Source organism: Centroberyx gerrardi, chromosome 11, assembly GCF_048128805.1.
Source record: "Centroberyx gerrardi isolate f3 chromosome 11, fCenGer3.hap1.cur.20231027, whole genome shotgun sequence".
NCBI lineage: Eukaryota > Metazoa > Chordata > Actinopteri > Beryciformes > Berycidae > Centroberyx > Centroberyx gerrardi.
The window spans coordinates 19,972,327-19,993,005 of NC_136007.1; the positions used below are offsets into that span (position 1 = coordinate 19,972,327).

The 20,679-nt window shown below is 39.2% G+C and overlaps 1 protein-coding gene across 3 annotated transcripts in view; it reads left to right on the forward strand.

Annotated features, from left to right (window-relative positions):
- LOC139931805 (transcriptional regulator ATRX-like) overlaps positions 1 to 20,679 on the forward strand; it is a 33,176-nt gene that overhangs the window by 269 nt on the left and 12,228 nt on the right. For 2 of the 3 annotated variants that reach the window (XM_071925406.2, XM_071925408.2), the window contains exons 2-14: positions 2,785 to 2,891; positions 3,012 to 3,067; positions 5,300 to 5,343; positions 5,812 to 5,936; positions 6,037 to 6,153; positions 9,545 to 9,654; positions 10,664 to 10,731; positions 10,829 to 12,621; positions 14,293 to 14,353; positions 19,427 to 19,581; positions 19,853 to 20,026; positions 20,120 to 20,225; positions 20,432 to 20,534. In XM_071925406.2, the coding sequence (XP_071781507.2) occupies positions 2,785 to 2,891; positions 3,012 to 3,067; positions 5,300 to 5,343; positions 5,812 to 5,936; positions 6,037 to 6,153; positions 9,545 to 9,654; positions 10,664 to 10,731; positions 10,829 to 12,621; positions 14,293 to 14,353; positions 19,427 to 19,581; positions 19,853 to 20,026; positions 20,120 to 20,225; positions 20,432 to 20,534 (3,019 nt within the window). Of the gene's footprint in view, positions 1 to 2,784; positions 2,892 to 3,011; positions 3,068 to 5,299; positions 5,344 to 5,811; positions 5,937 to 6,036; positions 6,154 to 9,544; positions 9,655 to 10,663; positions 10,732 to 10,828; positions 12,622 to 14,292; positions 14,354 to 19,426; positions 19,582 to 19,852; positions 20,036 to 20,119; positions 20,226 to 20,431; positions 20,535 to 20,679 lie in introns of all 3 variants that reach the window. The other variant, XM_078286550.1, reaches the window with a different exon arrangement.

Here is a 20,679-nt window from a genome sequence, read left to right on the forward strand (position 1 = left end):
AGCAGACAAAGCATGTATGTATGTAACAGAATGTGGGTTTTAATGCTATTTTGACGATGTCTCAGCGGCAGTGCTCCTTAGCTTGTGCTGCGACCAAGATAACAAAGTCAGGTTGAAATAATAAAACATAGCTAGCTAAGTTCATTATACAAAGCTGAAGTTGGTTTTGGATGTGCAGCTTCTTATTGGCGAGAGAGCTCTCTTCAATCATATATCAGCTATCGTAATGATGGCCCCAAATGATCAAATATTAATATTGTGGTGGCTAAATTCTGACTGTACTACTATTCTACCAAACATTTGCAGTCAATGATGAATACAATTTATCCTGTGTTATTTTCAGTGAAGTTCCTCATAAATTAATTATGCTCTAACGTTAACTATCTTCTGAAGTTGACTGTCAGTTTACTGAGACATGTGGGCCCACGTTATTTTCTTCAATGTCCGCAAATGGATGATGGCGCACGTATTTTTGCGATGCGAAGGGCTTGGATCCGGATACTGTTCAGCCTCGACTTTAACGCCGAACGGCCTCAGTATGTCGCTGTAGTCCATTAGCCATTCACTTGCATTTTGAGTCCGATCCTGACCAATGCGGCTGCTCAGAAAACGTGTTCTGAAGTGAGGGACTCTGGTGGGGTGGTTTCCTTCAGAAGTTTGGTTTCATTGTTTGTCAGATGTTGAACTTGGGCGTGGAGTGGTTTGTTGCTGAGATTTTAAGTTGATTTTAACAACCATTTGAATGTTCTGTTTTGTGTGTATTCAAGGAGGAAGCCAACAGAACAAATTTTTGATCAGCTGCTTGCGATGTCCATGGTGGTGCGAGCATTTATAGTTCTGCGTCGTTGGTTCTGCGCGTAGACCGCCGAGACGCTAGATGGCAGTATTGTGCTTTGTTGCATTCTGTGAAATGGAAGTAATGGTGTTTACATTCTCTGAAACAGAACGGTACAATGGTGGCAGATAGTGATTTGGAAGTGGAAATGGCTTTAGATCAGGAAGAAGAGCTAATTTGTGTTTGAAAAGGAGAAGATGGTCTCTCTTTGACCCGCTCCATGTTGTCTTCATTATCCGCAGAAATCAACCAGAAACACGTAGGAGGAAATATGAAGCGGACCAATCACAATTCTCCCGGTCTTGTGTTGCCCTTCGTCAAGGGTGTCAAACTCCAGTCTACACCGCTACGGTGACACTTTGACGTTGAACCATAAATTAAGCTAGCCTTAATCCTTCATGTGCCCTCACAATGTGAAAAACAAATGTAGGAATTGCTGGTTGTGCACCTAATAGTCTCGTTGCCTTGCCTAATTGTTGTCTTTTCATGACACCCAAACAACTACTACTTCGTTCAACAGTTCAGTTGCTAGTGTATGGTTTAGTAGCTCAGTTGTTGAATCAATATCTTTTTTGGACTGAATGAACCGTACAGGTGTATCGGAAAGAGTGAAAGAAACAGTGCAGATGTGAGTGATTCGTTCATTCTTCTTGTTAGTTCAGCGGTTCAGTTGCTAATGTATGGGTTAAGGCTAGGCTATAGTTTTGCATTCAAGTGTCACCATAGTTTGCTTGCGGTGTCTATAGCAGTGCAAGCATTTATAGATCTGCATTGGTGGTTCTGCGCATAGACCTAGATGGTCGTGCTTTGTTGCATTCAATCTGGAAGACAAACTGAAGTAATTGTGTATACATTCTCTGAAACAGAATGGCACCAATGCGTAACAATTCACACCAAGCATGTCTGTTTGATTTGTTTGGGCAGGTGAGAACAAGGCCATTAGAACTTGTATGCGCACCAAATAACCACATCGAGACTGCCTGAAAATGCGGATCTCGCTCCTCTTCCAAGCAAACTGTAGTGTGGAGAACGTAATTGTACCAACTACAGCAAACAACCCTGTATGCTCTAGAGTATATTGTTCATTGTTTGACTGTTGTTCCATACTTTTTTATGGGTAAAAGGAGATGGATGATGACATCTGATAGCCAGCAGTTACTCAAATGGAAAGCCTAGCATAATAAAATGAACTGAGGGCAAACCACAGTCTTGACTGATGCTCATATTCGGCTATTTCTTGATGTGTTCTTACTTGGGATGAATATCAGAGATCATACATTATGTGTATTTAGTTCATCTCACAAAGAGTTGTGCATTTCCAGTGTGTATATTTACATGTTATTACCTCTGCCAAAGAGGTTATGTTTTTGACCCTGTTAATTAGACTGTCTCAGTTAGACTTAGACAGCAGGATAGCTCAAAAATGTATGAATGGATTTCTATTAAATTTAGTGGACAAATAGGCCTAATTTTGCTTTTATGATCTACATACTGTTTATTCCAAAACAAACAGTTGTTTCTCATTTATTTTTTATCTAGTTACCCAGTTGTGCTCCCCTGCTGTCAGGGAACCAAGAAAAGCGTTAGAGTTGATGTTACTGTAAAAACACTGTAGGGACATTTCAGGCCCCTGCTCTGGTTATCATCTACAATTATTATATTGACATGCAGGAGCAAGTTGCAACAGTTGATTGAGGGTTTTGTTTAAGACACCAAATATTTTAATAGTATCTCAGAAGACAAACAATTGTGGACTCTCAAACACTCAAACAAAAGACCGTGCTTGAAGAAACTGACCTGGACAACAGTCATACACTTCATAATCACTAATGTTAAGTTGCCCCTGTTTGTTTTAATTTGTACTTAAAGAGGTCCAGTAAATGGTAGCTAAACAATGAGTTCGTTAACTGTCAATTTTACCTAACTGTGCTCTCTCTCATTGACTGCAGCACCACTGCCAGCAAGCTGAATGTATTAGTGACCAAACTGCACGAGTACCTGGCTCATTCTTCAGTTGAGGACAGCAATCGCACACCAGCCTCTGAGGATGCTCATGGTACAGCCTCTGATTAATCTAATCATGAGTGATGGGGAAACATTCTCATTATTGTTTGCATACTTTGCTAGCACTTTTACTGAACATGGGAATCTCACTTACTTGATCCTCTATCCACAGGTCTGACGAGCAGGAGCCGTACTGTACCAAATTCAACAGGCCAAATTACAACAGAGGTAATTGTTTAACTCAGCGTTTCTGGCATTTTGTCATATGCATTTTTATTCGTCTTTATGGATTTAAGTAGATTTTTTTCTTTTTTTTCTTTAACCTTTCTTTAACCAGCAAGTCTCTTGAGATATAATATCTCTTTTACAAGAGACACCTGGCCAAGACAGCTGCATGAATAAGTTAAAAGCAAATATATACATATTACACATATCACACATAAAGTGCATATGATATACAATACAACAAGTCACATAGGGAAAGAGCAGCTTGGTAAAGCTGTTACAATCTTCCTGGAAAGATTGACGTGAAGTCCAACCAATCAAATCAAAGACTACAGTGATAAGTGCTCAATTTAGCATTCAGAATGAAGAGCAGAGATGCATGATAAATCAGGCTTGTGTAGCAATGAGCAGGATGCATGCATATACAGGATGTCATGTAGTCTGTGCATTGAACTACATTCTTTCTTGCCTCAAAGGAAAAACATTTCTTAAAACTAAAGTAAAAACCCAGTTTCAGCTTATGCTTCTTCACAAGGTCTTCAGTATGTATGTTAAAGGAATATGGATAAGGATAGCTTTTCATTCAGCCACATGCCAAGATACTTATAGGATGAGACCTTTTCTAATTTGGCAAGCTGTAAATGACCTCTGGTGAATGTCATAAATTTAGTTTTATGTGCATTTAAGACTAACTTAAATTGGAGAAGTGTAGATTGAAGTGTCTGAAAAGCAATTTTTGGAGGTCTCTAGTAGCTTGATTAAGGGAGGAATCAACTATATAGATGACTGTGTCATCTATGTGTAAGTGAATCTTTGCTGGCTGAATATGCTTTCCCAAAATAAAATATAAAAATGGAGAATAAAACGGGTGCTAAAATTACGCCTTGAGGAACACCTTCAGTGATCTCTAGAAATTCAGATTTGTGGTTCTTAGTATTGATTCTAACTTGCACCGATACCACTCTATTTTTAGTTATATAAACATATATATTTAGATTACACAATTTTTTTTTCCAGTTACACTACAGCCCAAGCATGTCTAAATTATTTTATAGCTGACACTTGCCTTGTACTTGGGTTTTTCAAAACATGTTTCTTTAAAACCAAGACTTACAGAGTAGACTTTCTTTTTTTTTTAATATATTGGTAATTTATATTTAAATTTTGTGGAATACATGTATGTAGCCTGATGTCCTCTATAGTCACAATCTGTGGGTTAGTACATCATTGTTTTTGACATCTGAATCGGCCTTCTGTATGAATGCTCACCCAAGATTAGGGCACAAAGAATTGCATCATCAAATCCTGTGTATTGGTTTGAGATGTACCAGCTGTACAGACCATTGGAGTAAATTAAAGTGGCTGTCATGTTTCTGGAACCATCTTGACATGTTGCATGCTTCATGACGTGACACATTTTCCTCCTGGAAGTATCCATTTGACAAAGGGTAGACGAGTTTTGAAGGGATGTTCCTGGTCAGCAATGATGTCTAGGTTCGCTGTGTTGTTCAAATGATGCTTCGATGCTTCTGACATTGCCAGCAGCACGTCACAACAAAAACCAGGATTCGTCAGACTAAGTAGCATTCTTCCGCTCTTAAGTCATTGAGGTTTGGTGACCATGTGCCCACTTTAGCTTCATCTTAATGTTCTTAACTGACAGCAGTGAAACGTGGCATGGTCTTTTGATGCGGTAGCCCATCTGCTTCAAGGTTCGACGAGTTGTGTGTTCCCAGATGCCCTTCTGCACATCACCGTTGTATCAAGCATACTTGTGGCCTGCCTGTTAGCTTGAGCAAGTCTTGCCATTGTCCCCCGATCTCTCATCAATGAGGCATTTTTGCCCTCAGGAATGCAGCTCACTAGATGTGTTGTGTTTTGCACCATTCTTGGGAAATTCTAGACACTATAGTGTGCAAAAATCACAGGTCAGCTGTTTCTGGCACAAACGATTATACCATGTTCAAAGCCAATTCAATCACACATCTTGCCCATTCTGACGTTTCGTCAAACAGTAACTGAGCCTCTCAACCACATCTGCATGCTTTATGCTTTACTCATATGTGACTCACTGTCTGGAGGAGTTTAGATAAATGCAAAAGTGTGTAGTTAACAAAGTGGCCACTGAGTGGCCATCCATCTTTGTAACATTGCTGTGATTGTCACTGATTTTATGTAAAACTAAATATTACCAGTAAGTGACCAACTAACAAACTGTCTTGCTTTGCTTTCCAGGGAGGAATCTCCACGGATATCTCAAAATATTCTGGCTCAAGGAGGTGAGTTAACATTTCAGTTTAGACCATGCCAGCATAGATAAAGCACCACAGTAAGACAAAAGTGTGACAGTGTTTCCCATGCAATGCTAATATTTTGGCGGCCTGCCTAGGTATATGTAGATGTGTATATGACACAGTGCATCTGTGCTCCTTCGAGTTGCAGTGTGACTGTGCCGACACAAACTGAATGGAGACATGGTTTGAAACGTAGCCTCAATAATCAGATGGAAGGATAATAGCTAATGTTGCAATGCCATTAGCTTATACTAGATTGAGAGACTTCAGAGCTTGAAAGTACTTGTTACTGGGCTCACTAAATTAAACTTCAATAATAATAATAATATTATAGTAATACAATAATATTGTTAACCCCACCCCCCGCCCCTGCCGAAGTAACTTGACAATCTGTGGGAAATATTGGATGATCATTGGGACTTTTCATTCTTTCCTATTTAACTGATATTACAGGAAACCTTCCATTGTTATAAAGCACTCTGGACTGGATGAATCTGGGGACTCGAATGGAAGTGATGATGACTTGGATTTACCAGTCAGTTCAAATGGTCACCTTGATTTAACCAGATTACCAAAAGGTAGGTCTTTGAATTTCCTAGTACTTAGGTTATGAATATATATTGAATGTTGCTATTGAATCTATCCTTGATTTTATTGTGATATATTTTATTCACATAGGCACTGTATTGGTGAGGCCTGAACCAGTGGATAACGTAAGAGATGACTTCAGGGGCCCAGAGTTTCGTAGCCGGAAACCTGGTGTACTGCGGAAAGACTTTCCAAGGAGACGTGGAGGTCAGTCACTGTTGCAGGATATTCACATACATTTGCACACTTCATGATTGCTCAGGGAAGCCATTGTATTAGCTACCAATAGACCACAGAAGTGTTGTTATAATTTCGGGGCTCCTTTTTATTTTTAGGTTATGTTAAAAATGAATAGGATATCTGGTTCCCGTTCATCATTTGTTTCATCCTTTTAAATATATGAAACCATGATACTGGAATTGTCACAGGGATAATCTATTACAGGTGTTATCAACTTATCATCTATTTAAAAATAAATTGCTAACAAACTCGGTGTGGATGTTGTGTCACGGGTGTCATCTCTGGCAGAACGCGCAGAGAAGGTGATGTCAGCGTCAAATGCTGAAATGCGAACCTAGTTAATGCTAGGCATTTTTTAACACTTTTTTTCATGGTGGCTCCAAAAGTGGTCCAGACCAGCCTTAACAAATAAAGAAATCCAGATTAAATCCAAAGATCTTCAGCAAAATAGTCAGTGTTGGTACACCCCTATTCATTTTCCCATTAGTGTGACAAGGCAATGGAACTGGAATCCCATTTGGGCAGAAAATTTACATAGCAGCATTCTAGAACCCTTAGTATCCATATTAGGCTGCGTTCACACATTGCATTTTTTTTTGTGGAAGAAGTGCTCCCTGGAGCACTTTTTGTGAGGAGAAATAAAAAGCAGATCACTATAACATTATCTGACATTAGCTGGGGAGTAGCTGGCTAGCTCGTTAACTAACTTGGCACTTCTAGCAGATAATACAGTGTTGTGCAACAAGCAAAGGCTTGTCAGATATTCCCAATGCATGTCCAGTATGATCCCACACTGCCTCTTTATGATCGGTGTTGTGGTGCTGTTTATTCATTTACTGCAATGACTAATTTCTCCACCGGCACTTTCTCCATCTTTATTGTTGTTGTGGGAAACAGCCAGCGTCCTACGTAGCATGAAACCCAGCCCCTCCTTCATCATGATTGGTTGGCTGAGAAAAAAGCGGGTCACGTCACCCAGTGCTTTTCTGAAAAGTTGAACCAAACTCAACTTTTGAAAGTGCTCCGCTCTGCCAAAAAAGCTGCAGGGTGCAGTGCTTTTTCGAGAGTGGCCGCCCTTTGTGCACCTTGCGGCTGCTTCGCATATGTTTTAATGTAAAAATAGGTGGTGGCAGTTTTGGAAAAAAAAAGCTATGTGTGAACACAGACTTAGGAAACCACTACGTAAATACAGTGCAACTGCGTATTCTGACTTGCTGCTGTCAGCACTGCAAACACCATGGGCAACTTTTGTTGTGTGGTTGGCTGTTCCAGTAAGGCAGGAAAAACAGTTGAGACGAAATCATTTTATAGCAAAGCAATTATCAGAAAAAAGAAGGCGACTATGGATAGCCTCAATCAATCACAAAGACATCAAGACAGACAGCATTCAGTACAGGGTCTGCTCAGATGATTTCATATCTGGTGAGTAATTTTAACTAGGTATAGTTTTCCAAATAGACATGCTATCCAGGTAAGAGTCAACAAGACATCTTACTCAACTTTAGAGAGAAATGTCTGAATGATTGCTTGCATACACAACACCATCTACTGCTTTTGCTGATTAGCAGTGCAAAAGAAGTGTCACACATTTGTTTACAAAGCTGTTGGCTTACCCTAGCGTTACCTAGCCTTGCTAGCTAGCTAGCAAGATTGGTAACTAAGGCATTAGCATGGCTATAATGTAACTTCCCTAAACTTTGACTACAATTGCTATTTTTTTCTTAACACTAATCAGATAACCCTTTGTTAAAAAGAAAATAATTCACGCATAAAGACATGCATAAGAAGAAAACTGATTAAAAATATCTTAAGTGCATTCTGGAGCATGCAAGAATAATTGTTTTTTGTTTTTAGGGTGGAATGTTTCACGTGAAAAAAACAACAAAAAACTGAATTTGTTTGCAAGTATTTTGGACGCACGTGTGAAGCAAAAAATGTTTGGTCAATCATTTGTCATGATTTTACAAAAAGCTCTAGGCTAGTAGCTTAAACAGGTTTCACAACTGGAAAAGTTGCCATAAGGAGTGGGCAAAATATCATGTGGTGCCCAGAAATAGTTGAGTGGTTAGGACATCTGCCACTGGAACCATGTGTTGCCAGAGCTTTCTGTTTTGTGTCTCAATACTGTCTGCTTTTTTAAAACAAAAAGTTTACTGTCATACACTACTGGAAATGACAATTGTGCAAGCTAATGATAATTGTATTAGCTGAATATATCTAGCTTGGTAGGTAAGTTAACAAACATTTGCAAAGTTGTTTATTTCTGTGCACCTTCAAACAATAATCTGGTAATGCTACACTTGTTAACTACAGGGGTAAACAGGAAGTGATGATATCTGCGTAAAATACTGGCATTGACTTACTTTGTCATCAGAGTAGTAGTATCAAATGTAACATCTGCAGGATCACCTGTTTTGTGTTAGTGGGATGATAACATTTTCAATATAAGTATGCTATTATTCCCCAAAATTTTTAGTGTCATCGAGTCACTTTTTCCCAACACAATTGAGTATATTATTTTATAACAACTCCCTATATGAAAAGTAGCCGGCACGTAATTTGTGATAAGCTGCGACCAGATTGGCACAGGTTACCTTTTTGGGGCCGTTGGCAAGTCATAGCCTAAAGTAGGCCTATTGATGGACTGTGTGCGACATCAATGTTACCAAGCTTAATTTTGGTGTGGGGTGTAACTTTTGCCTTAGTATCTTGCCGGAAAAATGCCATCTTTTAAATTGACAATGTCAGATAGCATAATGTAAACATTCTGTGCTCGTTGGGTTCAAGAGTCTAACTCTGTTTGAATCATTTTGTCAACCTCAAGATTAGAACCTGCGACCACATACACACATTCCCAGAATTAGTAGATTTTAGAGTCATACCTTGTGTCTTTTACTGTGGTGTCTTTTTTACTGTGATGTTATTTACCTATTTTATATATTTACTGTCTTGTCTGTTAGTATGATACTGACCTGAACAAAATGAATTTCCCTTGTGGACAATAAAGAACATCTAATCTAATCTAATCTAATCACCACATGAAAGTCCACTGCCATACCTATCTATTGAACAGGGGCAAATCCAGAGTTTTTTTTTACATATTCTGCCAAAAGCTGCACCATGACCCCAATGCTGAAGTACCCAGCTGCAACTTTTGTTGGCGGTTCCACTCATTTTCACTTTTCGTATCACCTTGATACATGCATGAATAGCATAGCAGTCTGACCACAGGGTAATTATGGATATGTGGTGGCTCCATGTAGAAATTGAATGAGACAGTCTCTAACCACTATGTCACCCATCAAGACCTATTTGTAACCATTTTGGCTAATAATTTTGGTGTGTTTTTTTTTTATAGGAGTTGAGCACCTGGAAATTGTCAGTTGCACAGCATGTGGCCGACAAGTTAACCACTTCCAGAGAGATTCCTTCTATCGGCATCCAGTTCTCAAAGTACTTATTTGCAAGGTGAGCCTGTTCATGGCATGTCAGAGACAGATCTTCCATTCTATTAGTTATAATCTAGGTTGACCTGTATCACTGCATTGCTATTAAATTGGACTACCACTCAATTTAAGAATTCATGCTATTTTTTTATCTGTGACTTATCAATATTTGTAAACATGTAGAACCGTCAAAGTCAGAAGCCCCAGAAATCGGACCTGAATGTATGATGTCATCAAGATGTAAAGTCTGGAGTCAAGATGACTTGGTGAAGATGGTAAAAGCGATGGGGAACACCCAGGGGAAATTTTAGGGCTTCTCGCTACATTTTGTGGTTCAAGGATGCTAGTACTACTGTGGCATAAAACTCATTTGGGCAGTAAAATAATTTTTACATAATTTGACTTTGACTTTAATTGATGACATCACAGGTTTCAATCTTAGTTCTCTGTTTTTTTGCTTTAGGAGAGTATCATTCATTTTCAAACGTATTGATTTGAACTATGAGATTATAGTGGAGAATGGGTGGAATAATTTTCTACTCAAATATTTAAGGTAGTCGTGCATTAATTCTTAAATTGGGCAGTGTTTCTTGATGTAATAACTAACTTATGCAATGCCTTGAGATGTGGTTATCATTTTACAACCATGTACAACCATTGAATACGAACATGCATTCAATGATATTTACATGCACCCCATCCTTTGACCCCTATGATCAATCAGATTTAATTGATTAAAATGTTTACATGCAGTTTCGCCATAAACCTGGTTTAAATCTGAGTAACGGGTAAATAATTTAAAAGATGCAGCAGAAATCTTAAGTGTTTAAATCAGGTTGTGCTTACAGTGATTATGACCTTAATACAATTAAAATAAGTCTGAAGCATTTACATGACAATTATTATGGTTGGAGTATTGCCTTAAGATCACATTATTAGTGTGTATGTATGTCATGGTAATTTCAGCTGTGTAGCTTAACTATTTGGCCATACTCAGGAATTCTCTAATTGCATATGTATTGTTTTATCAGTCTTGCTTCAAGTATTACTCAAGTGATGACATAAGTAAGGATGGAGATGGAATGGATGAACAGTGCAGGTATGATGGTTGCATTTGATATCTTAACTGAAATCTAAGAATTGGCTTCAGCTTGTTGTTTTTGTTAAGTTTTTATTGTTGTGTGTTCCTCATACAGATGGTGTGCTGAAGGAGGCAACCTGATCTGTTGTGACTTCTGTAGTAATGCCTTCTGTAAGAAGTGTATTTTAAGGAATTTGGGGAGGAAGGAGCTGTCTGGTATCTTGGAGAGCAAATGGTACTGCTATGTCTGTAGCCCAGAGCCCCTTTTGGACCTAGTGGTGGCCTGTGACAGTGTCCTTGACAACATGGAACGTCTGTGGTATCAGCATCGCAAGAAGAGCCGAGTAGAACCAGAAAAATCTGAACTTTTTGGCATCTTGCCAAGGCTACCCCAAAACATTCCTTTAGATAAGTGGGATCACAGTGGTATGGATGGTAGTGTAGTGTTCAACTATAACACACTGCAGATTCCAAAGGCTCTAACCAAAAAGGCCAAGCATTTAATAGACTCGACAAACACCTTAAACAGAACATTTGTCAATTTCATTCAAAGTGTAACGAAGGACAAACAAACAACTGGTGTTCGACTTCTGTATCTGAAGTCTTTTCTGTCAGTACTGAAAGGCTTGCAGAAATCTCATTCGGACCTCGAGGATAGCCTTAAGGAGGAGTTCAGTGATTTGGACTTGTTTAACTGTTGGGAAAATTTACTTGACTTTGATACTGAACATCATGTACAAGAAGCAGACACAGAGCTGGATATCTCTGATGAAAGATGCTTGAGTGACTTGCAAAAGTTAGCTGCTGAACATTTGGAAGAGGATGATTCTGACTCAAAGGGCTTTACAGATGATGTAAAGTCTTCTTTCTCCCATGGGAAAGATGTCCATGACTGCCCTGGAGAGGACATGGGGTCATCTTCACGTAAATCCAGAGGGAGGGCCCAAAAAATTACCCTGAAGTCTTCTGAATGTTTGGTCAACATGACTAAAGAACTAGTGGTGAAACTTACGCCTGTGCCTGTGGAACAGGGACGACTCTCTAATGCCCCAGAGACGGAGGCAAGCATGCACATGAGGGAGGAGAAGTTGGAGGGAAAAGAATTGGAGGATGAAGATGGAGAGATAAAGAATGAAGTCGGTGGTGCATTGAAGGAATCTATTCACCAAGAAGAGGAACATGACAATAGACGGTCTCCTCGAGTGAAGACCACACCTTTGCGACGACCAAGTGATGTCAAGGCCAAGCCTTCCCTTTCAACAGCAGACAGTGACAGTGACTCAGATCCCGAGGACACCTCCAACACAGTACCAGCCAATGGGGCTGAAGATCGAGGGCTTAGCAGAACAAGAGAGGACTCTGACTCAGATGAAGTCCCTGCAGCTCTACTCCAGCGAGCAGCTATGACACAAAGCTCTGATGAGCCCCAGAGTGATGAGGAAGATAAGGCGTCAACTCACGTGACCAAAAAATGTCTCTTTTGGCTCACTAAGAACACTCCTCTCTCACCGGAAAGGATCCTCCGCAAACGCAAGGTGCTGGACTGTTCCTCTGAATCTGACCTAGGTGACAGAAGAGTCAAGGCTCGAAGAGCAAGTGGCACAGATTCCTCTAGTGATGACCAAGGCTTGCAGAAGGAAATGCAGCACTTGAATAAGCTGAGGTCAATCGGGAAGCCTCACATTGTCGACAGAGAGGATGAAGGTGCAGCTAGGAAGCAGGGTAGAATACAGGCTGGGAAGTCTAAGAATGTACCCAAATTGCAGCAGCAAGCAATGGACTCGTCATCCTCATCAAGTGAAGAAGAACATGATGATGACTCTGGGAGTGACGGGGATGATCAGAAGATGAAGCCGATCATTGAAGATGTGTCTCTACTGGGGGCAGCAGCGTTCCATCAGTCATCTGGTGAGCCTCTCTTCAACTGTCTACATGAATATAATTAAGCATATTAACCAAGCAATTAACCCTTGTACTTTTTGCTTTTTTTGTATCCCAGCTTTCGTAGAAACCACCAGTTTAGCACACTGAGTAACGTCCAGTAATATCATCATTAGCAATATCATCAAGTTAGGGCATTTCAAGTCAGTAGGGTGAGATGATCTTATTGATGGTTCTTTTGAGAAGCTGCGGTAGTGTGCTAGTAGTAGCTAGCTAGCTTGCTAGCTCATCACTGGTGATAAGCTAAAGTTAAACCCCCCTGGCTAATGGCTAATGCTAGCTCTTACCGTCCACTGGAGTTACTCCACCACTGTTTGATGGTTGGAGGAGGATTGTGATGGCATTCTATTTATTATTAACCTGGCACACCAGCTGCATGTTGTCTAATAAAAAGAATAGTCTAATAATTAAGTGTGGCCCAAGCAGTGTAAATGGTAGAGCAGTAGACAAATGAATTGTGATATGGAAAAGGATACTGAAATAGTAGGAATAGGAAAAAGCATTAGTAAATGGAATGATAAAAAGTAAAATTTTAAATCCCTTTTTAAAAATTGTTTTGCAAATCCTTTTATAAATCAGAAATTCATTAATCAAAGATATAATTACAAAATAATACTAATTTAATTGCCATTCTTTTTTGTTTTATAAACTGCTTTATTGCACCTTTTGAATGTGCAATTAATTAATAATGTTAGATATTGTTTTTGTATTCATCTATTTCTTAATCAATAATTACTTAATTAGTCTATGATTATTAGGGTGGCACAAAATCCTCCATATGATGCAGCTTTGGAACAGGAATGCAAATACTCAATCCCAAGGAGTTTCTCTATATAACACTACCACGATTTATTTTTTGTGCATGGAATCCAGATAACTCCTCTTCATTTTTTATCATGAAACGGCAAACCTTTATCAAAAGACATTGCACAATCGATTGTTATAGTTAAACATTACCATCTTACCACGCCATGAAAGTAATAACTCTTCAGAAAGAAAGGCATAAAACCCATCCTTTGCTATACACCACAGGGGCACCATTTCACTGATGATATGTCAGGCAGTGCCATCTGCAGGCCAGTAGGGGTTACCACCACTGGTTCAAGCACAAAATAATCAACAGGGCCATTAGCTGGCTCCTAAAGCTTACTACAATGCTCACTTCAGACATGTGCAGTTCAACATTGACTTCAACAAAATGGTAGTCACTTGCGGATAAACTAAGATCTAGATGCTTGCCAGCACTGCTGCAAAGCATGAAAAAGTAGCCCTTGGCCAATTGAGGTGTTGAACTTAGATCTTGGCAGGCACATGTAATGCTGCCATATATGTAATTTAAACATATTCTATTAGGTGTTTTCCTATGTGCCTTACAGTACCAGGAATGCATAAATCTTAGGCATGGGTTGCCCCAGTGGGATTTGTGTTGGTGCCATGCTCTACCCAATGAGCTGCACAGAGGCTATGCTGTCATCTGGCTTCCATGTGTATGTTGTGTCATTGCTTAATGAATATAGGACAGAAACATGCAACTAGTGGTCAGTGTTAAGCCTTTTTTGAGGAAAGAATGTTATCACTGTGCTGAAACTCTAAACAACTTGCTGACTTTTTCCTTTTGTTTGTTCTTTGTTTTTGTAGGGGATGAGGAGCAGTCTGGGCCCTCTTGGGCAGCAGAGGAAGATGATGACCCAGAAAATAGGTATGGTTCAAAAAGCCCGGACTTAGACTTTATAACACACCCTAGTTGCAGGAGAACGGCTACAACTTCGAACTCCAAGCCCTGTGCTAAATCTGGCAACCATCTTGTCATCAAGACTCAGTGGCAATCTATTCAAACACGTCCAAAACGTAGCTGTAGTAGATCAACAGAAGTCAAATACACTTTCTAGAGGTACAGTGTGAAACATGGGGCCCACTTCATGATATATTAAGACCAAACCTCGGTTATATTTATGAATAATAGGCCACTTAGTCAACTTGTCATTAGGATTTATTTACTTTTCAACCTGGTTTGCATTTGCATCATATTCCTTAGAGTTTATTTATTTTTCTCATATGCTGTACCTAAATTATCATCATTGTATTCCCTGGGCATACTGAGCTGATTCAAAAGGGAAAATCTTGCAACTGAACCACTTAGAGCCCAAATTTGAACAATAAATGAAACTTATTGTGCCTCACCGCTCAACATGTTAATGTATTATATGTTTGTTTCCAGTGTCAGTATTGAGAAAGTTTAAACTTTAGTCTACTGATTACAGAACTGTTAAGCAGCACCACCATTAAGCAGTACTCTAACACCCAAGGGAATGAAGTATTGTTATTTACAGGTGTAGTATTCAAGTTTAGAAGTTCTTGGCTGCCAGATTATCTGCAGATATTTGCATTAGCTTTCATTGTTACCTCAAAGAAAACAAAAAAGTTAAGTAATTGGTTTCAGCCTACAGAAATTATAACTAATCATGAACAATATTTTTGTTTCCACTTGACGTGGGGAAGGTTGTAAGCATTTGTAAAACTTTGATGCTTCACCTTCAAAGACATCTTATTGATATTCTGCCATAAAATGTACCCTAAACGGGTCACAGTTATGGCATGATAAGAGGTTATTTTGCCCTTATTAAGGTATGGCAGCGCGACTTCATTGAAAAATGTATCTAGAGTAGTATTCAGACAGAAACGGATTGTGAATAAAATATTTGGCACCTTTAGAGCTACACTATAAAATAGATTCTATGACTCTATAGCTCTGTAAATGCACGTTAGACTTCTGTTATTCAGTCCTCTAAGACCCAAGAGTGCATTTTTTTCCGATTGACAACCCAACTGGCCACAATAAAACATTATTAGTTCTTATACCATGCGTGACATGATCTTCAGTTAGGACTGCTTTGATGTGAATGGGCTTGTATTTGACATTTGTGTTAAAGTATTCGTTACTCTCTGTAGACAATGACTGTCATGATGGTATAATGAAATTATGTAAATTGAAGCATTCAGTGTGTTTCTGACTTTACTGATTAAGTATCAAAAGTCTCAAGTCATACTTGAATAGTCATGGAAGAGTCATGGAATTTGATTAGTAAAATTGTGTAGTAACCCTGGTCATTAGGATGAAACCATACCATGTAACCTAATTACATGATATGTATCATCATGTTGCTGCTGCTGTTATTCCCTTCACACACTTATACAGCATTGGACTCTGCTTTTGTTTATATGTTTTAACTTTGTGATATCTGAAATACAACTACACCTGGTCTAAGTGCTGATGGAGTATGGGAACAAATCTTCCTGTGCATGTGCAATATGGCTGTGATTAGAGGACTGTTATAAAATGTATTTTTCTGAGGTCTAGATTAACGCTCCTTAGGGAACCTGTACATGCCCCATATGAAAAATAACTATGGATTCACAAGATCTGAGAGACAACGCCAGTCTTCTTTCCTACAGTGTTGCTTTCATAGAGATATTCTCTTAAGTAATATTATGTAGGCTACCTTATTAGTGGATAAGAATATGGCGTCCTTAGAGGAATTAAATAGTGTACCATAGTGTATCAGGGTACTGATCAAATGTTAATTTTTCATCTAGACCTTCAAGACACCTTGGGAAATATTCAGATAACACTCATCATGGACATAAAGGGCCTAAAAGGGCCATCTAACAGTACTGATACATGACAAATAATAAGTGTCCCACAGTTGAACTTTTTAGACTGAAATTCTGACAGATCACGACAAGCTGACAAGGGACTGTGTTTTAAGCTAAATTAGACAAAAATGAGCGGAATAAAAGGTGAAAGGCACTTGCCAAGACCTTCACTGACTCATCTTTTAATCCAAGAAACATGTCAGTAGGTCATACCCACCTGGTCCTGGAGAAGCACCGATCCAACCATCTCCGCAACCCCCAGAAGTCCATGTGAATCTGCTCAAGTGATGCTTATGGTTAATGGCTCTAATGGACAATAAAGAATGGTGCAAAGCAACACTCTACCAAAGAGACTGGACTTGCTTAGTTTTCTTTGAGATGAGGCAATGAACCTGAAAGTGCAAAATTTATACCATCCATAACTGTAGGCATTTTCTTGTTGATATGCATGCAAAACATTGCAGATTGCATCCCTTTATTTTCTGTGCATCTTTTGGGAACTACAGGATGGCTCTTGGTGTCATTGTCCTCAAGTGTTATTGTCACGTCGGGGCTTTTGGATTGTATCTGAATCTTGTTTTGTTTTTTTTCGCCTATGGTGAAAATGAATGGGATTTTTGAATCCCGTTTGCCAGTCGTTCTGTTCTTAAAATGGGTGAAATAATGTATGTATGACATATGACGAAGTTATTACATATTGTAACGCGTTACTGAATTTAAAAAAATTACTTTGCTAAGAGCCATGGTGCGGATGTTGTTGTCCTTGTTCACAAAGCCATGAAATGCTGGAATGCTAAGCTAAGTATGGCTAATGATTTTTTTTTTTTTTCATTGCAGCTTCAAAAATCCACATCAACAAAGAAATACATAATAGAGGAACCTTTGAAAGCAAAAATTCAGTATTAGAAATTCAGTGTTACAAAGTTAATATTGGAAAGCCAATATTAGCCTTGAACATAGTTAAAGGCAATCATTTGAGACATACATTTTCACGTTGGACTGAAAGGGGGCGGGGATCCAGAATTCCTAATTTGGACTGAAAAGTTATGTCAAGCTTGACAGGGCTTTTGTTCAGAGAGTCGGCGATTTTGATCATGGTGGACCGGTGCAGCAGCTCTTAAAATAGGCAAAAAATATTCCACACAGCATGTGACCACTGAGGTCAGCATTACCAAACTGCTGTGTGGTGGTGTTATGTAAATTTTTTTCAGTGTTAATGTTTTTAATGTCTCTCTCCCTTTCCTCTTCTATATGGTTTTGTCTTTCTTCCCTATTGAAACATGCAAGTTGAGATCCTAGGCTTTGGCCTGTTGTTGCTGCCGTCTGCCACTGTCTGTATATAAGGAGGCACCTCGTTGTGTACTTACTGAGTACTTCTAGTTTTTGTTAATTATTAGAATTGACAATTTTTTTCCCTTCTAAACTGTTATGTGTGGATTTACCTCTCAGAACACAACTTGGTACACTATGTAAAAAACAAACTTTTGAACCTTTTGACCTTACATCATGTCGATAACATGAAGTGTAGATAAAGAATATGTGCATGACGCTGACATACAGGTTAAGTGTTTTTTTTTCTCACCTTTGAAAATAGTAAAGGGAAAATTATACTCCACTGGAGTGTAAGCAGGTGAAAAAAAAGTTGAAACGATGTTTTCATTCTAAATATTTATGTACAGACTTTGATTTGCTGTAGTAGTTTTTTTTTCTTTTCCCCCACTTAAATGGAGTGTGTGTGGGGGGGGAGGTTACAAATTGATAATGTAATTGTTGTCATGGGTTTACACTCTTTGATGTTCCTTGTTCACAGTAAAAAAGTGAAAATTGTACTTTGTTTTTTTGCCAAAGTTGTACTTAAAAAAAAAAATGGCACCTCTGAAACAGGCCAGTCAGAACGTAGCAAGCTGACTTTACTGTTTAGTAGCAATCTGACCAATCATCTCCTGTTTGGGGCAGGCGGAGGGGGTGGACCCTTAGTACAGCCAGCCAATCAGAGCAGTGGTTCTCTCTGGCTGCTAGAAATGGGCACAAGGGACTGTTATTCCCTGAGTGACGACTGGAAGGCAGCTGTCTCCTCTAGGCGGCCAACAGTGGACCCGCCCACTCTTCACTTAGTCAGCCACAAGCGATGTGCGCACTGTGCCTTGCCAAAGATCGAGCCTTATACTCCCCACCTGATGAGAGTTGGGTATTTGAATGGTAGCTAACTTTTTTCTTGTTGATAGATACCCGCAAGTCTTTTGATTTGTTTTAAGTTTTACGTGAATAAATTGTGTTGGGAACATCATATCAATTTGTTAAATCAAGCTGAAGCTGACTGTTGTCTAAAACACATATAAACATGTGGCCAAGTTAGCTGCTAGTTGGAGTCAGCCCAGTACTAATACATACAAGTTCTGGGCTGGTAGTACTGGAGGAGGTGGTTTCCTTCCAGTCGACACTCACCCTCGTGTCCAAAACAGCCTGTAGCTCTTTAATTGGGAGAGGGGAACTAGAGAATAAATTAAGAAAATTATTTATTATTTTCACTTGAAAAAACCTCACAGCTGTGTGAGCTAATGATATAAATTTTTAGGAAAAGTGAAAAATGCCCCTTGAAGGGGCATAAGCTAAATTAAGGATATGTCCTTTTGTTTTTGTTGAATTCTGTAAAGAGTTGTCTGTAATAAATTAATACACTTTACAATGTCTCTGTCTCCTTTAATGCAGATTCTTTTCTACTTTTTTTTTTTGTTTTTTTGTTTTTGAAGATGTAAGTCTTTCAGTGATGTAGCAGTTGACTTCTACAAGTGATTGATATTGACTGCATAATATGGATTGACCAAGTATCTCACTAAAGAGATTATTTGACCAGGTTTACAATTATTCCCTTTTTACGGCAAAACGGCTCAAGGACTTTGGGAGCAAAAATTGAGAAGAAGTGCAATTTAGGTTGTTTTTAACCAGCACTTCAAGAAATTGGTCTTTTATTTGATTACTATTTGAGTCCAAATATATGATTACACCTTACACTAACTTCCTTAAAATATAAGTATAAGAATACCCAGCTGAAGACAATGTTACTGATCATGAAATGAAGCTCAGGTACCTTTTCCTTCTCTTCCCCTGCTTTTGAAAGAATCGCTAAGAAAATGCTTTTGGCCCAAATCAAAGCCAACTACTCCTCGGGCGAGGATATCTCTTCAGATGAGGAAACACAGGAAGATGAGTCTGAGTCGGAGGGTGACATGGAGGTTAAAGAAGCGAGGCCGGATAATGGAACAGATGAAAATGGTAAGTGATTCTTTTAAACTAGCATCATTTTAAGTTTCCGCTTGTGCAGCCAGTCATAAGCACAAGTGCTCTTTTCCAGTTATAGCCTCATTAATCATTACCGTGACTTTGATATCTGCACTTTATGACAAAAGTGGTTGCAGGGGAATATATGTTTCCCACGTTCTGACCTGCCTCACTTGCCAGGCGCCTATCTTGTCACTCTGGGTTATACCAGAGAAGTAGAATGATCTCTATTGCCTAGTAGTAGTAGAATATATTTCTACTTCAGGGGAAGACTCAACCTTGGCCTCAGAATCGTCTGATGGGCCCAATTCCAGGCACCATCTGCTCCGCCACAAACTCACCCTAGACGAGGGAACACCAAGTGAAAAGGCTGCAGCAGAAGGGGATGGAGGAGAGCAGGAGGAAAGCAAGAGAAGGGCCAGCAGCAAGTGCTTGAACGGTAATGACGGTAAGGACGCCTTTAACATGAGAAACTCTTGACCAATAACTATCTACTTTGTTCTAACTTCTTATTTTAATTTCTTATAAATAGACAGTGAGAGTGGTGGTGACAATAGCCAGTCAGAGCTGGAAGAGGGTGGTATGAGCGAGGAGCTGAGTCAGTCAGAAGATGAGACCAATGAGGAGAGATCCAAAAGGTACGTCCGTTTTAACCGCCAAGGGTGACATCCAACAAATCAGATCAATTTAAAATAGCAATTCTATATTCTGAGTTTAATTTCAGCTCATGATGTGTCCTTAAAATGGATTCAGTGCTCATCTGACCAAGCTTTATTGAATTGCCAGGAATGCATCCTTTCTGGATTATTCACTGTACTTGTTTTGTTGCCTTTTCTCCTTTTAGCTCCAGATCATCCACCAGAGCGGAGAAGGAAGCGGGCCGTAGTTATCTGCAGAAGAAACAACAGCCCCCATTAATTTTGCTGTCTGACTCCAGCAATGAACAGGTAGCAGTAGCTGTTATCATTAAGTTGTTTATCACTGTTACTCTGTATCTGCTTATCTCTAATACTGTAACTCCTTTACTTACCAGGAAAGAAAATGTATTGGTTTGGTTGTCAAGTGGTTACATTGCTTTCTGAACGAGCTAGC